The sequence below is a fragment of the Tyto alba genome, unplaced genomic scaffold (genome assembly GCF_018691265.1).
Source record: "Tyto alba isolate M040663 unplaced genomic scaffold, T.alba_DEE_v4.0 Super-Scaffold_14, whole genome shotgun sequence".
NCBI lineage: Eukaryota > Metazoa > Chordata > Aves > Strigiformes > Tytonidae > Tyto > Tyto alba.
In genome coordinates this window covers 44926937-44945112 of record NW_024881276.1, presented here as the reverse complement: position 1 = coordinate 44945112, position 18176 = coordinate 44926937, and the positions used below count along the sequence as shown (strand labels likewise).

Here is an 18176-nt window from a genome sequence, read left to right as displayed (position 1 = left end):
TCCCATGTGGCTTCATTACATAAAATATTGAACAGAGTTCATGTCCCTCCTTTATTAGAAGAGGCTTAACATATTTAAGAATATTCTCTTTTGTCTTCTTTGCTTAATTGCTAGATGGAGAGTTTTTATTTAAAATATCTATCACTGGCATATTTTGAACTCTGAGAGGTTCCCTGTATTCTTGTGGTAGGGGGCTATGATAGGGAATGTCATAGGCCCATAACAGGGGGTGGCCTTTTGTAAAATGTCTGTTTGTCACACCTGTGCCTTGACACTCAGCTGAGTCTCATCTGTAAACTAACTGCTTACAGGTGGCTTTGATAGAGACAGCAAGAGAAGCGGGTTGCTTACAGATGTGACATGATTGCTTAGAAATCTGCCTTTACTTTTGCATGGGGAATTGGGAGACAAAAAAGTTCTAGAGCACTGATACAAGAGGAACAGTGAGAACATTCAAGGGGAAAAGTTGCTATGAATTGGTCATAAGTAGCTGGTTTCAAGGAAGTGTTATTAAACATGCTTTCTTTGGAGAAGTCTGTGAGATGGCTGTGGCATTTGGGCAATGATGGAAGCATGGCTCCTTTAATACAAGTGTTGGTGGGAAGTGTGATGAGGTTGTGAGGTGTTCTTGCTGACAGGGTGTGTTAGTATCTAAATCTTTGCATTCTGATATGTTGGCTTAGGATAGCAGCTTCGAAACCTAACTGTGTAACAATCATGCATATCTTAATTTTACCATTTTCTTTCTGGGGTTTTTGTCTTGTGTTATAACCTGACATAGCAATGCAGGTCAGTAACTGGTGAATGTTGCCTGTAATGCAGTTTTTCATATATTGTTGTACTTGAGGTTCTCTTCCAATTGGTTTTAAGAAAGGAATTGGAAGGGTTTCAGGATACTCTGTAAATTCTACAAATTGCAGAATCCACATTGTTTCTGTTTGTTAAGTTTGTCTCTCTGTACCCAATAGAGTTTAACTGAATAATAGTGTCTTTAGGAACTAGTTCTTCCAACGTCTTTATAGTCAGACTCTTTCAATGTAGCAATCTGTTATACACACTAAATTACTTATCCTTTAACGACGTATAATTTCTTGATTTAAGTAGAGGTATAATATATATTAGAGGCAGGCTGTGGTATAGTATTGCTTCATATCAGAAGATAGAGTACTAACGTGAGAAGCAAGTAACACCAAACTTCATGTCTGGGGTTTTGTAGTTTGTTTATTTATGGGGTTTTTGGTAACCTGAATTACATTTGTGTACTAATTCCCTATTTCTTTAAATGCTTATATCCTGACTAGATAGATACAGGCCCCAAATAACTGAATCATGATGGAAATGCTGAAATACTTTGCTGATCAGGGATAAAGTTAAGCATATCCATACAGTTTAGCCTGTTGCTTTGCTGAATTTAATGTATTTACTGAACTTAGTGTAAACTTCTTCCCCACAAAAAACATCTTGCTTATATGTATGAGCTATGCAATAGAAGTGTCCCGAGTGCTGATCAGAACACTGCTACTTGTCTGTAGCCCAGTGCTGAAGGTTTTGAAAGAGAAAAAGGAAAGTTAACTTGCTTTCAGGAAAGAGTTGTTTGGTTTTGTTTGGCTTTCCCTGCTAACATAAAAACGTAGCTCACTGAATAATCCATGAGAAGCTAAATATCTGCCAGCTGAGGTCACGAAAGTACTGTTGTAAGTGGTCTGCTGGAAGTGGTAGATAGGGCAGGCAGAGCCTGTAATGAGATTTCCATGCAGGTACTCACACGGTCCCACCTGCCACACAATTTAGGAGCTTTCTGATGTAGGAGGTACCGAAGCATTAGCTTTAATGTTGCAGATGGGAAACTGAGGCCCATCAAGGCTGTCCAGATGGAGGTGGACAAACATGTTTAACAACATAGCTCTTTATTTATATGCTCAACTTCAGTAGATTTCAGCAGGAGTTAAGCAGCTTAATGAATTCATGGATCTGAGCTTAACGGGCTTAGTCGGCCAGGAAGGTTTTGGAAAAGCTACATGACCCTGGAATTTCAGCCCAAATCTCCTTTTTAATCTAGTGTTCAGAGATTATATGGTGTTAGTTGCAGAACAGACATGAGGTAAAGCCCTAGAATTTTTTCAGGTCTGTTCATTGGATTTTGGTTGAGTTTTTTAAACAAACACAACACTACCACCTCACCCCTCACCCCAAAAAAAGGGCAAAAAAGTGAAGTAACAGCAGTACATCATGTAGAAAGTCAAGCCTGAGGCAATAAAAGGAGGGGGTTTTGTTTCCTGAGGCCATAGAGTAAGAGATGAAGAGAGGATTTTTCTGTGCATTGTCATTCTTGTATTAAAAAATAGTGTTTGGGGAAAGCATTCTTAGTACACTGAGGATAAAGGACATTAAATGCTGTCAGTAGAAATATTGTGGAGTGTGGGAAAATGTAGAAGAAAAGAAGGATAAACTGCACAATGAGAGATGGGATAGCATGCACTGTTGACCAAGTTAAATAATTGAAAAAACAAACTTGCAACAGGCAGGTTGGCTGGATGGGTTACAAACATCTTTCAACTATAAGCTGTAGTTAATATCACTAGTACAAAATTAACGAAAGGTAGCTGTGTTCTTTAAACTTGCATTTTCACTTGCAGAAGCATGATGGCCACTTCACAGTCATCCAGCTGGTTGGCATGCTGCGGGGGATTGCATCCGGCATGAAGTACCTCTCGGACATGGGCTACGTACATCGTGATCTGGCAGCCCGTAATATCTTGGTCAACAGTAACCTCATGTGTAAAGTCTCTGATTTTGGTTTGTCACGAGTGTTAGAGGATGATCCTGAAGCTGCTTACACAACAAGCGTAAGTTTGTCTTATCTGATTTGAACAGCTGATTACCTTTTGCCTCTTTTATTCCAGTTTCAGATTTGTCTGTGCCATCAGAATAGTAGTTTGAATTGGCTTTGTTCCATTCTCAGTCCATGTGGTTTAATAGCACTGCCAGTGCTTAAGGGGATGTGTGTTTAAGGGGAGCTGTTCTGATTTTTGGCTGTTTAAGGGCTGTATAACAAACTTTGGCAAAAGGGTTTTTTAAGCAAATGTACAAATGAGAGACCTTTTCCATTCTTGTTTTGGTTTTGTGTTTGTTTTTTGTTGGTTGGGTTTTTTGTTCTACATTGTTTCCCCTTCTGCTAACTTGTGTTCATTTAGAAAGATATGTTTTTAAGAGAGGGAGATGAGAGAGGAGACAATCTCACTAAGTCCATTGTTGGAAGCATTGAGTCAAGTCTTGTATGCATAAATTAAAATTTTCATTTTATCTCACTTAAGCTCACCTTCTAACTGGATATGTAGGACCTTTCTTTCAAGGTTTAAGTCCTGTTTAATTAATACTTATATTATGTGATGCAAGTAAATTGTTATAATGGAAAATGGTGTTGGTTTTTTTTTTGTTTGTGAACTGAAACTGAACTGAAAAATTTTTGAACAGGGAGAAACTTGTTCAAATTTGACTAGGAAGAAAAGGATAAATTGCACCTTGTGTTAATGCTAATTAAGTTACAAGTTCAGATACAGCATTTCTTTGCCATAGCAAAATGTTCAGTTACATTCCTGTTATGATTATTACCACAACATTAAAAATCTTAGCTAATTACAAGTTGATTTCAAGTAACTTTCATATCTATCACTGAAACAAAAGTTATTTCAGAGCCAGATTGCATTCTCATTAGTACTCTCACAAAATTCAGAGAATATGTATGTTTCCATGATAGGGCACAGTGACAGAATTCTAAAAGAGATGATAAATTAGCATTCAGTAATTTATTTCAACCTATTTTGACCTTTTTGTCTATTTTACTTCAAAAAGTGATGTATGGCCAAAATGAGGAACTCATCTAATTTAACTGTATTGTAGTAAGTACTCTGATGTATCTACTGAATTCTGTATATCTATTGTAATGGGATTACAGATATTTTAATTTTTTTTTTTTTTTTTTTTTTTTTTTTTTTTTAGTTTAAGCCTAAAATAGGGGTGTTCTGATAAATTCACTGTAACTTCCACTTCTTGGAACAAGGTCTACATAGAATTGCAAGCTGCAAAACAAGTCACTTTAAAAGGTATCGGTATTAATATGCACACTGGGGGAAATCATATGTTTTTTCCTTTAGAGGGGAAATTTCCATCATTTAGTTCTCAGAACCTCTTTTGCTTCACACTGCTTCTTAGTATGAGGCTTGAAAGGAAAAATAAACATTACTGCAGCTTAAGAAGTTATCCCACGTTGGCTGAGCCTTGCTAATTGTCCGTGTGAGCGTGCTCAGCTGGCAGCAAATGCCCCCAGTGACAAGCAAGTTCAGCTGTGTTGCTCAGCACTGATCGTGGGCTAATCGGCTCAGCTGGTGGAAGGCACTGGAAATTGCCAAGCAGTCTCTCCCAGTTAGGTTCAGGAAAAGTACCAAATGATAATTTGAGGCTTTCAGCTATAATTTATCCTGTAAGTTTCTCCTGGATACCAATATTGAACAATTAGTTTTTCAGCGTTGTTAGTGCCTGCCTTTCTCATCGTAGCTAGAGCCGCTTTTAATCAGGAAATGCAACGTCGTTAAAAAGGAATATCTCATGGCAATGTGTCTGTGTTGAAGGACTTTCTTGAAACATAGGGCAGGCTTTGATGAAATGCTCACTGGTTTCCTGTTGGTTCACCTAGCTGGTTAATATGAGAGCCTGTGAGGCAGCTGTTGTAGCTGGGATACCTCGCAGCCATTGCTTCAGTCCTCCAAGGTTGCAGCTGCATGCTGTACTAGAAAGTCGTGCTGAGCAGGTATCTATAGCATGTCCATCAGGATTCTGCAAATGAGGGGACATGACAGAGGCTGATGGACAGTGGCAGGACCCTGTGCCCACCAGACATTTAAAGTGAATCTGTTTGACCATGAACTCCACAAAGATGATCAACAAGCTTTGAAACTCGGGTGGGAAAATGCTATGTGTTATTATAGTATGAGCTGTAAACTTTGTAAATAGGGAGAATTCAAAAAAAATAGTTGGGCATAATAGAAATAAAAAGCATTTTAAATCACTCCTTCCTTCAACTCCAGCTCCTTCTGGCCGTGCAAGTCAGTCTTCACAATATGACTGTTTCAATCACTGTGACTGAGTCTGCCCAATGCTATTCTGTCACCTCTGGTCCTTGGGAAATGTCCTTCCCTCATCCCTGAGGGTAGATTGACTGCTGCAGTCCCTGTTCCATGTTGTAGTCATTCTGTATGATCTGGTGATACCCGAATTTTCTGTGGGATGCTCTTTCCTGACATATGTTCTATCTTCTGGGTCTTGCTCTCCTTGAGCAGGTCCAGTAGATGTTCTCTGTAGGAATGCTCTGCAGGGAGCTGAATACCCCTGTCACTTTTTGAAACAACACAGCACAGTTATAACCAAACAGGGCAGGGAGAGGAAGGAAGAAAGAAATGTTTGTCACAGAGGCTGTGGAGGACTCAGTGAAGACTTTCATCCTTTAAGCAGTCTTGCATGGTAACAGAAGAGAATAGAACCCCACATGGGATGTCATGTCTTCTTGCAGCTTTTACTGACCATCATTATGTCACTGACCTTTTTCCTCATCGTGAACATCTTCCCAACAGCAGGCCACATGTATTACTAGAGGTTTTTATAGAATCTATTTAGTTCTATACTGTGTTTTTGACATATGAAAGTTAAACCCTCAGTGCTCTTACAAAGGTTCTGGTGCTTTTAGAATTTGTGTTTCTTCTCCACTGAGATTTTTCTTGATAACAGCCCATTATATGTAGCTACAAGAAATCCAGAGTGGGTCTGCATATTGAATAGTAGTATTTTTATGCTCACATCTCCCAATACACCACTTCCAGTGCTCAGAAGAAACAGATTATTATTTTTTATTCCCCTTTCTGTCTTAGTCCTGGTGTCAAAAATAGAATAATACAATTGGATGTTTTATTTGGAAACAAGAGCTACAAGACAACATAAGCCAAACAGAAGCCAGAAAATAGAATTTTATATCTATGATGCTGTGGTCAATATTGTGTGAACATATTCCCAGACATAAAAATGTAAACTGATGCAAAAGACAAACTGTGGCAAAACAGGTTGCATTCTTCCAAAACTTAGCCGAATGGCCCTCGTACCTTGTGAATTTACCCACCTGAGCAGACACAGCCTTGAATCAGATGATCGACATCTTTTGCTTTGTCTTCCCGTTGTCATTCAATATACGTATCTTCCTCTTTACTTGCTGGTTTAGAATAGATTTTATTTTATTTCTAGTGTCACATCCTCCCACTTGCAGGGCAAAAATCAGGAATTGAAATCTAGGAACAGCAGTAACACTGATAGACAAAATTTGGAAAGGAAACCACCTAGAAAATAACTACATTCTGTGCTTACACTGAAACACTAGTTAGGAGACAATATTCAATCAAGTAGTGAAGGAAAACTTGATAAATGCCCCAAAATAACACCATGGAGGATCATTGTTTCCCAGGAATTTCAGACTGTGACACTACTGGTTGGAGAGCTGTTGAATGCTTTGAAATGTGAAGAGACTGAAACCTCAAAAAACAGCTTTCTGACTTCCATGAAGGCCTTTTTTTGTCCTCCAGCCTCGTGAGACAAAGGAAGTAAATACATTTTTGATAGGAGGCTTGGTAGGAAGTAAGAGCTTGGCTTCATTTTGTTATTGGAAATCGCAAAACTTACAGCAAGATATAATTTTATACTACGAAGGAGGAATTAAGAGCTAGGAACATCTGACTGCCAATCTTTGTGTTTCAGATTGATCAGGAAAAGATAAGGTAAATTTTGGGATAACTGAACAGTATGGGTTTTTTCACACAGGCAAAATTTTCATTTTTAGTAGTGGTTTCCAAGGCAACAGTCACTTATAAAAGACATTTCTAGTATATAAACAAGTATTTCTGTCAATACAGAGAGAACATCTAGGCTCCTGCATCCCTGGTTTTAGATAGTCTATGTTATATAGTAGATTCATTTAGTTTAAAACATAGTCAAGGTTCACGTGTATTTCAAAAAGAACCATGTGCCTCCATAAAAACTGTTTACGTGTAGGAAAATATGCATATATATATATATAATCAGAACACGATCTGTGGCACTACTGCAGAAAGGACTAAACTGGTATTTCTTTTACAAGTGGCACCTTAATATTCTGCATTAAATCAGATATTTAGTGAGACAAAGCTGCTATAAACAATTACGTGATATGTAAGAGGAAGAAATCTAGAATACATTTATCAGCTGTATTTCTGAATTCAGCTTTAATATACAGAATATTTTCTGTAGTTTCCATAATAATAGAGAATTGATTTATTGCATTGCATTTCCTAAATGATTTGATGAACTTCATGGGTCTGACTCTTCTCAAGTCAATTGGATAAGATAGCCCATCCAGGGAGATTTCAGGTTTATTAGATTCATTAGGGGAGCAAAGCAGATTGATGCCAGTAATCCATATAAATACTGGTGAGCAGCAAAACTTGGGGGGTGGAATCAGGATATTTTTTACTTTTCTATATAATTTCCATATGTCAAGACATTTTCCGGTTCCTCTTACTCGTACACAAATAATCGGTTTGGGAGGAGAAGGTTTAATTTGCCAGAAAGTAAAACAAGACACAAATTTATTTTCTAGTTAATTTGGGATGTCAACCAATAGTTTCTGAACAACCTGAGTGCAATGACAGGCATGTTGCCTAGACATTTACTTTAAGAATCAAATTAATCATAGACAATGGAGTAAATTAATTATTGGCAACCATTCAGAAAAACAGAGAGAAAAAGAGGCTGTGTACTATAAAGGTCTGTATTAACCTGTTTTTTTTAATTGGTGACAACAGGTTGAGCACAATCATTGTTACCTAGTTGTCAACTAGTTAATTTTGTATGTAACATGACAACAGCACATTTTGTCATCACCAAACTGAAAGAAACATAACGATAGGCAGGATGCATTGTGACCATATTTGGTTCTCAGTCTGAAAACAGGCATGTGGGATGGAACCCCACCAAGCCTCTCCCTTATCTGGAAGAGTTTCTTACATTTGGTCTCTAGAGACTGTCTGAAAAGTGAGTGGGCTAACATGGTTTGTAACAGGTTAATGACCTGTGAGAAGAATAGTATTTGTTCTCTTTGAGCTTTGCAACTTCATCTTGCCAGGCTGAAGCCTGGCATTGGGTACCTTGCCTGAATACTCTGTTTTGTTTAAAGCCTAATTGAAACCCCATGGCCCAGGCCTGTTTGCAATCCCTACCTTTTTCCATCTTTCCATAGCCAGGTAAACTCTTCACAGAAGCTGTGCTCTCCTTATAGCATCTATCCTCCTTAGTATCTGAAAGGAAGACATGCACATTCACAAGTTCTTTAAGTCTTCCTTGAAGCTGCTAAGGCAGTCTTACAGTCTGACACTTCCAAACAGAAAATCGGCCTTCTCTAATGACTATTAGTGGGATGAGTAGGACAGACGTTTCTTCTCTTTGTGCTCCACTTGCCTCATGCCACCTCATGGTCTTCCTATTCAGTCTGAAAATGCCTTTCTTGTCTCTTTCTCACCACATCCACTCTATAGCCAAGCATCAGATGCAGGATATATGCTCAGACAGTATTCTGTAAAAACGACAGATTAGCTGGAAGTGAGGGGAAAGGAAAAGGATCATTATTTCCATCACTCTTTCTATTTAGCTAAGAGGTAAATATTTAGCCCTCATGGCCACAGGTAAAATGTGTTTCAATTCATGACCTGACTCCTACTTTTCCGGACAAGTGCTGATGTTTGTAGAAACCTTTTAACTAAAGTTTGTATCCTTCTAGGGCTTCTATGTGAGATTATAATATTGTTTGCCATATTAGAGATACAGAACTCAATAGTATCCTGAAGGGTTTATCTTTTGATAAGGCATTTGGTATCATCTTGCCTCATCAGGATTATTGTGCTCCTGTGCAGGAATCCAGCTGCTGCCTATTTCCAGACACTGCATGTCCCTGTTCTTAGCTGGGTGTCAGCTGAGAGCAATGGGTTGCTTTTAACTACAATATACCAGTAGGAATGTGGGACTCTGATACTAACGTATGAAGTAAATATTTTCAAGTAGTTAATTTCTCAGAGCATGGGCAAAAAGTAAAGAAGCAAGCTAATAAGAGCTATCCTAATGTGCTCAGCCTGGACCAGTGTATGGGAGACACAGTAACTAGTTTTAAAGTGTGTGATGGGATTCGTGTCAAGTGGTGGTGAGATGAATCGCCTTCAGATGAGTTGCCAGTTTCAGCTAGAGTTTTCCATTCTCAGAGGATGCATGGAGTTGGAGGCCCCACATTCAAGCTTCTGTCTTCTGTTGTGCTGTCCTGGACAAAGATAAAATGTACTCAGGTTATGCTCAAGGAGAAATAGCCAACAAGTAAAGGAGTAGCTGAAGAAAGGGGTGTCTTAGGGGGGGAAAAAAAGACTTGTTGCCTTTTGGGCTCTATCAGTGTGAGGTGCAATGACTTTTAATAAGTAGTTTTATGTTTAAATGGAACAGAAATCCCAAACTTCCTCTTCAGTGTAGGGCATGGTGCTTGCTATTTACTTGGCTTATTTATGGTAGCCCCTGAAGATGAAGATGTGTGTCTGGCAAAATGTAAGTATATTAAAACATCTACTCTCTTAGATTCTCTCATCGGCTTTTATCCAGATGTGATCCCAAGTTCATTTGAGAGGTTTTCTAGTTTATTTAGCCATCTGGAAAGTTAGTAATAGAAAAGTTAGTAGGATGTAAGACAGACCACAACAAAAGCAGACCCTTAGGAGGAAGGTCCAAGGACAAGAATGAGACATAAGTATTACATATTCTTTCCACATTTTGTCGAACTTTCTACTTCTGTGAGAACTGTCTTCCTCACTGTAACGCTTTTCACTTGAGTTCTGAGAATGTATGGGGAGAAGAAAAAAAAGCATGGAAAATTTGCATTTAGATGTACAGAGAATCAAAAGAAGCTTAATTCAGAGAGATTTCTAAATTAAATGGCTGAATTTAATTGTAAAACTTAATATATTAGTGCTCTCATCCCTGTTTTTCCTCTCCCACCACACCACCCCAAGTAGGAACTCAAAATATGCATTTGGCAGAGAAACACAGTTGGAAATTTTGTATCTCACTTTTTAATGATCAAAATCATTATGTTGATGAACTCAACAAAAGTATGTCCTAACATCTCGACTGTAAAAAGGGTGATATTTTGCACTTCATACCTAATGTGACTTTCAAAGCATCATCCCATCATTCATCATAACCCAATTTAATTTCCAATTAAAAGAATAAATTGTACTGTAATCAGTCTAAAAACTGCTGCCCTTAGAGATTTGTAATCTCTGCCTATTAGCTTGGATTTCAATTTTTTGTGTCTCTGACTCCTCCCAATTTCATATTAACAAATTTGAATATTAAATTCTACACATATGTGCTTTTCTGTTTCTCAGGTTGGCTCTCTAGTCATCTGTATGTGTGTTTATGAAAAATGGATGTGTGTATTTACAAATTACTTATAGGGTAGGATTGAGGATGAGGATTGCATCTTGAAGATGAATGATTAATCTCTTTGTGACATTTAATCCTAATAGTGATTGCACTGATTATTTTTTTGTGTGTGATACTGTCTAGGAACAGTAAAGCATATTTTGGTGCAGTGATTTTCAACCTTTCTCAGAGCATTAGATTCCTGAAATTTATCCAGTGGAGATGCAAACTTTGCTAGAAATTTCCCTTTTATGATTTTTTGCATAGCATGTTGCACTTTGATATACTTCTTTTCTTTAAAGTATTCCACAGACTCTCAGGGGTTGATATACCCCAGGCTGAAAACCCACTCTACTGTTGGAATTTTTTCTGTTGATTCACTGCATGTGTATTTTTATTGAACTCATGGTAGTTGCTGTAGCAAGGAAAGACATAAGGATTAGGGTTATGAGAGGTATCTCAACACTCAGAAAATATCTGTTAGCTCTGACTGTGAATACCATTTAAAACAGCCACTATTCCAGAAGGTTAACGAGAAAATGCACCTGCCTACTGCAGAGATGCAGAGTAATGCAGGAAATTCACATCAGTAAGTCTTTTAAAAATTTTTCTCAAATGATCACTGGAAACGTGATGTTGCATAATGAATGGTCTAGGTAAGAGATGTACACTCCTGTTTCATAAAGTACAAAAATAAAGATATGTTCAATACCTTTAATATTAAATGAAAGTTAAATGATGGGAAATTCAAAGCTGTTTTAATGATGGCAAATAGTTTTATCACGTGGTGTGCAATTAACCATGGAGCTGGCTGCTACAGGAAACAGTTTGGGCCAAGATTTCAACAAGTTGATTGGTTGGTTGTTTTTTCCTTTATTTTTTTTTAAAAAAAGAGTGAATATTCTTAGGAGGAAATAATATCCAGTTATTACAGTCAATAACAATTTTAAAGAGAGATGAAACCTCATATTTCAGCGTATGCAAGGAAGGAGGACGGGAAGAAGACAAATGTGAAAGAGAGAAGTAGCAGTGTGGATTATTTTCAAGCTTTCACACCTTCCTCTGAAACATTTGATATGGCTACTGCCGCAGGTTATGCGATTAGAGCACCTTGAGTTTGATTCACTATGGCAATTCTTGCTTCAAATGGTAAAAGTAACTAACCATTCAAACAGTCTATGGATGTGCAGGATTTTTGTAATCCATTTGTAAAAGTCCTTGAATAAGGACTGCACCTTTCTAACAGACATGCCCCGTTTCACACAGAAGGGGCTGTGCAGGATTCACACAGTGAAATTCTATGCTGCATGCTACACAGATGCAAAATAAATCATCCCAGCCTTAAGATTTTTCAGTAAGGGATTGTTTTTAATTAGTTTAATTCTGCAAAATGCATTTGATAGTGAAAACAATAACAAAATGTGACTGTGGGACTTCACAATCCAAATGGAAACAGTTATGTAGTGGAGTACAATGCAACAGAAAGACTCTGAAATGGTGTACAGCAGTAAAAACAGGCAGACCAGGGCAAGCATATAAATCTGCAGAAGTTTAAAATATGTTGTGTGACACTACTGAAACTTAATATAAAGTATAAAATGTAACCAAAATCACTGTTATGGGGAAAAAACTTGAAGAGGTCAAAAAGGGTAAGAGAATGTAAGGAAGCAGAGACTATTATTTAGTATTTTTGCAGTGCAAATAGTGACAAAAATTAGGCAAACTATATTTTGTAGATAAAATGACTGGTGCAAAAACTTCTTTATTCAAAAAAAATTGTAAGAAAGACACTAGAGTGGGTCTTAATGATCAGGTTAAATAACAGCTAACACAGCAGAAGATCATGGAACAGAACTGAGGAGAAAACTAGCCTACAAAAATGCATCTTCAATTTCACTGTAGTTTGGCTATGTTCAAAAGCAAACAATAACAGAGCAAATGAAAAATATCAGGCCAAGAGCTTTTCTAAGCCAACATATGAAAGATTAAGTTAGATAAATTCTTCAGCTAGATCTTGAATGTTAGGATGCTGATCTGGAAATGTATTTTAATTGAATTAATTCATGTTTAGTTACCTGAATTTAGAGTGCGGTGATATGATTTGCCTTTTCAAATAAAATTGATCCCTAACTTACTTTCAAAAGCATAAAAAAGCATATCTTTCATTATTACATTTTTCTGCAGTGAGTTTCTGATTTTGCTTTGTAGTTGTCACACACCATTAGGGGAATACTACTTGGCTTTATTTTTTAATTCAGATATGAAGAAACACTAAATAAAATATGCATAATCAAAGCTAGGTGAGGGTTTATGGGACCGTTGCTTTTTATTTAATTCTTTATTGTTAGGTTCAAGACAGAATTCTAGAAAACAACTGATAGAACTTTGTGTGTCTTGTAAAAAACAAATCTTACTAATTTGTAGTTTAATCACATAATATACAGTCATCTCTTCTGTGGGAAATGCAAGTTTCATTACCAGGAAACACTGATTTGTTTAATGGGTTTGGAGTGTACATGGCCAGCCAAAGACATGAAGCAGCTATACAACACCCTACTTATGCAAAGGGAAGAAACTGTCTCAGCAGACCCATGTCGTTGTTAATCTTCCTTCTGTGTAGCTTGTCGCAGTTATTGCCGAGTCCCTGCTGGTAGGGAATGCAAAAGAAGTATGACTATAAAGAGATTGTCATTTAGAAGGGAAATGGGGATAAGCTGGGAAGCCTCTGGAGCTGCCATCCTTCAAAGGGTGGCTGCTTGTGACCATACTGTTGTCTTCAGGGTATTTAATAGCCTGCTGATTGTCTCTCTTTATCTCTACAAAAAGTTGTCATTAAATGTCTGCATAAAGCTGCAAAGTGGGTTGGATTTTCTTTTTTGTCTCCAGACAACTTATATTTTGAAATGTTTAAATGTAACAAATACCCTCTTTCACAACTATAGTTGCCATTGCTCCTAGTGACCTCGTGATCTGATTGGTCCTTTGGGGAAGGCAGAGACAGGGGCAGTTTCCCTGCAGGGCTTAAAATAATACCTTCCATTGCCTAAGAAGAAAATTATAAATATGTTTTACTTCTGCTGTAGCCTAGAATGAAGGATTATTCATCACGTGTGTCAAAGCACTGACTGGTTTTAACATCACCAAGGCTGATGTTATATCATTAACTGGTAGGACATCTAGAAAGTTATTTGGGGGAGCGGAAATTATCATTGCTTACTTGTGATTATACAGCTAGAAGGAAAAAAGGGCTCTTTTTTTTCCCCCCTCACAGACAGTGTTATCTCACAGTCATGAGCATTAAGTCTGGCTTTGGTGTAAGATTCAGAACTTACTGGTATGGAACCTATACAAATAGGCAGTGCTACTTTCCTGAGCAGATCTTAAATAGCTGTGCAAGGACAGAGGAGGGGGAGAAAAAAAGCCAATGCACTGCAAATAATTTCTGAAGTAGCAGTTAAATGAAGACTGTGAATCTCAGAAAAGTACAGGCATGTTTTCAGAAAGAATAGAAATTGACCAAGGCACTGAAGTTATTGACCTCTCAGCTGGACAAGAGAACCTTGGAAAATTCTGTCCATGCACACTATTCACGCCGGAAACCAAGTCCAATAAAGTTAAGCAGTATACTATTATATATGTGTATAGATGCACTATATATTATAAGCAGTCATAGCATTTTATTGTTAATTCCTCATACTGCTGATCTGTTTTTTTTAAGCTAACAATTAATAGGATATTAATCTAATTTCAAGCACAGCTGCTTTTTAGCTGCATATGGACTTGATTGCATGCATTTATAATTTTTAATCAGAATTGCCATTTTCAAACTACAATTGAAGAAGCTATTGTAAACGTGTAGAACATGCTTATATATTTTTAGCAATACCTTCGTTCACTTAGAACGATACTATCCACATCTTAAGAGATTAGCAACAAAGCAATAACTTTGATTTTTATGTCAATACACCTACGTTTTTAATTATCTGAATGAATATAATCCTGAAGACCCATTTTCTTAGGCGATTGCTAATAATGGACCACAGTTTACTTAGTATTTTAATATTCAACATATTGATCAAGGTGCAGTGTATCCTAAAGTATCTTTACTATGTCAAATACATTGGAACATACCTGCAGAATGAATAACTCATAATATACTTTTTAATGAGTTTAAAGTCAGCCTATTAAGGTCAGATCTGTTGCTTTCAGTAGCATGTTGGCTGACAGTAATTACTGTAGGTTATAGTATTCTGATATATAGAACAAGCAGAACAACTTCCTGAAAGCTTTGAAAAATAGTGTAGCTTAGTTGTATGTGTGTTGGGTTTTTTTTTCTCATTCAGAATTATTGGTACCTTTCAAAGACATGTTAAACTAAATTTGTTTACTGTGTGCTATTGAAGCCAGAAGAGGTGATTCATTGGGAAAAGAAAACCATTCAGCTCCAGTGATCCAAACAACTCAGCTCCAACTCTGTTACTTAGCTGTTGCTAGGTGGAAGGAAGTAAGAGCTGGATGATTTTTTGTTTTCATTTGTTGCACCACTCTCAAATGGAAATTATGATCCCCATTAAATATTGCTGTGAAAAGTAACTTCTCTGAACATAGCCATATAAAGCTTCTAGGTTGAAAATTTGAAGCAGTTGGTTTCACCAGGCTTTTGTAAAGCTTCATAATTAAATCTTGACATATGCCACAGTAGGATGCAATTTCTTTGTGTTATGCCTGATCATATAGTAAAATGAATTCCTCACTCTAGTTCCATATAAGAGTAAATTAAAACAAAAAACCCACCTGTTAGACGTGGTTATTTAAAAGTGGTCAGTTTTTCAGGCACAGTCAGATCCATATTTCAAAGCTCACAGTGAAGGAGCCTTAAGAGAAGGAGGCTCGTGCTGTGTCTTCAGATGCTATAGGAGATCATTTACGTTTCTGTCTGAATTTTCCCCTGTTGTACTGTGTTTTGCACTGAGCATGCTCTGTCAACCAGACAGCAAACAGTTATGACACTGGAAGAGACCAAAAATTCTCAACAACACTGCTAGACCATGATGCAGTGTTACTTATTTTTTTAGAATTGGGAATTCTTGTATGCTAAAGACCCAAAACTTGAGGTGTTTTTTTTTTGTTTTTTTTTTTCTGTCTCGTTCCTGAGGAACTATCCTACACTGCTATTCGCATGTGACTGGCTAGACCTGTGTTTCCTAATGACTTTGATCAATTTCAAATTTATCAAATTAGAAAGAGGCATTAAAATTTCAGAGACACTATTTATGTTCTTATTTTCATAAAAATAAATTGTAAAGTAGAAAATAAAAATTCTGTTAATTTAACAAGGACTTGACCCTCATTGATTTTGAGCCTGGAATTCTGACATCCAATCTTCAAGACACAAATCTAGGGGAAAACCAAGATTCGTTTTCTTCCTTTACTTACGGTAGGACTCTTTGGGTGTTCTGTTTGTTTGGGTTTGTGTTTTTTTGAATGAGGATCAGTGTTCATAGATAATGTCACCAAAAGGAGGGAATCAAGAAATGAGGGAGAGGGAGCAAACGCCTTGCAGGAATACAAAGGAGGAAAGAAAGCCTGACACTTCTGAAAGTAAGAAGAGTTAGTATTGTTTTGTTATAATTTTGTTATATATTTTATGTTTATTTTGTTTTAACCTAATGTTTGCTTTAGATAGTCATCCATAAAGAGAGGAAGTAGGGGCTTTTGTGGGAAACACATGTGTTTCAGCATGGAGATGCTGAAGTCCAGTCTATATAACTTTATGAAAATGGATGAGGAGAATAGGTCTAGATGCAGAACACTGAGGAAAATACCGGGTGCAGTAGTTTTCTGAGCTATGGCCAGAAACTATTCTGGAGTATGAGTCATCTTCTCCATAGCTGTATTCATCAAAGAGAATCAGTTGCATGTTCTTGTTCCAACAGCACCTCACTGCCTCACCTGAAAATTTAAGAGGCAAAGCAAGTGGTACTACTCTTTCATATCTGGTGGTAAAACCTGGAGCTGGCCGAACTTTGTGTGTTTTAGCATTTACTTTGTAAGATTACAATGTCCTAGACTGACACTTGATAGAAGTTGTAGGCTTTACATTTTTCAAGGACCTGCCCTTTAAAAATCTGAAATTTAATTTCACAGCCTGGCTGAACAGTATAGCTACTTGCTTCTCTGGGTAATATTACACAGTTCAGGAGGCTTAGGATACATGAATCATAGAATATGGTTGGAAGGGACCTCAAGAATCATCTGGTCCAACCTTTCTAGCAAAAGCACGGTATAGACAAGATGGCCCAGCACCCTGTCCTGCTGAATCTTACAAGTGTCCAGTGTTGGGGAATCCACCACTTCCCTGTAGAGATTATTCCAGTGGCTGATTGTTCTCATTCTGAAAAATTTTCCACTTGTGTCCACTCAGAATCTCCCCAGTATTAACATACACCCATTAACCCTCATCTTTTCCATGTTACTCCTTGTAAAAAAAGGAGTCTCCATCTTCTTTGTAGCCACCCTTTAAATACGGGGACATAGTGATAAGATCTCCCCTAAGCCTTCTCAAGACAGAACAAACCCAGTTCTCTCAGCTTTTCCTTGCATGACAGGCTTCCCAGTCCTTTTATCATCTTTGTGACCCTTCTCTGGGCCCTATCCAGCCTGTCCATGTCTCTCTTGTATATCAAGGACCAAAATGGAACACAGTATTCTAGGTGTGGCCTGACAAGCACTGAGTCAAGTGGAATAATGACTCCTTTATCTCCGCTGGTGCTGCTATTTTTGATACAATGATAGAAGAGCTCTCAGATAAAAAAATAAATATCTTTTCACATTGTTTAACTACTGCTCTTTATATAACGGAATCTTGCAAATGGTAGACCCAGCTAAATATGAAAGGGTGGAGTTTTAGCTTGTCATGATTTCGGCTTTTGTGTTGTTACGTGCAGTACGCATGTTCCACTGTCTCCCCTTGCACTTCAGGGGAATCTTCTGGTCTGACTGCTACTGATGTCAGGATTTTGATATTCACTTCAGCTGGAAGGAGGAAGCCCAAACATGCATGTCTCACATGCTTATGAATTTTTCTGCTCACTTTGATACCAATTCTAATATTTCTCCCGTACATGATATCAAAATTGTTGTAAATGGGATTCTGTAATTACAGAAAGAAGCTTCTGAAACAAGGTACACACATATGTTAATCTACTTTCATATTTCTGTAATAGAAATGTTAACTTAGGAGCAAGACTGACCTAGTTATTCACCTAGATTAATCCCCAGTGAAATCAACTAGAGGAATTTCTGCTGACCATGAAGGAATTGCAGTTTGCCCTAAATCAGAAGGATAACTATAGAAAGGAATTATTCATTGTTGCCTATTTGCTTACAAGAGTTAAAGCCAGATTATTTTCAGTCACACACAGGCCCTTGGGAATCTCACTTGCATACTTTTCTGTATTTGTCAAATTTCCAAAACTTTGGAATGGTAAACTTATTCTTTTTATTCGTGCTCTTTGGCAGATTTTCCAGAGAACAGCTCCTTGCCCAGCTGTGAGTTCTTCCCTTCATTATATACGTGGGGGGTGCAGGGGATGACTCATAGCTTACTGTTACTGTGGTTTCCTTTAAACAGAATGCCGCAGGAA

At 37.5% G+C, this 18176-nt stretch overlaps 1 protein-coding gene across 5 annotated transcripts in view; it reads left to right on the top strand.

Moving 5' to 3' along the window:
• Positions 1–18176, top strand: part of LOC104357209 (ephrin type-A receptor 6) — a 508448-nt gene that overhangs the window by 449614 nt on the left and 40658 nt on the right. For all 5 annotated transcript variants that reach the window (XM_042788830.1, XM_042788826.1, XM_042788827.1 and 2 more), the window contains one exon: positions 2637–2846. In XM_042788830.1, coding sequence (XP_042644764.1) covers positions 2637–2846 — 210 coding nt within the window. The remainder of the gene's footprint in view (positions 1–2636; positions 2847–18176) is intronic.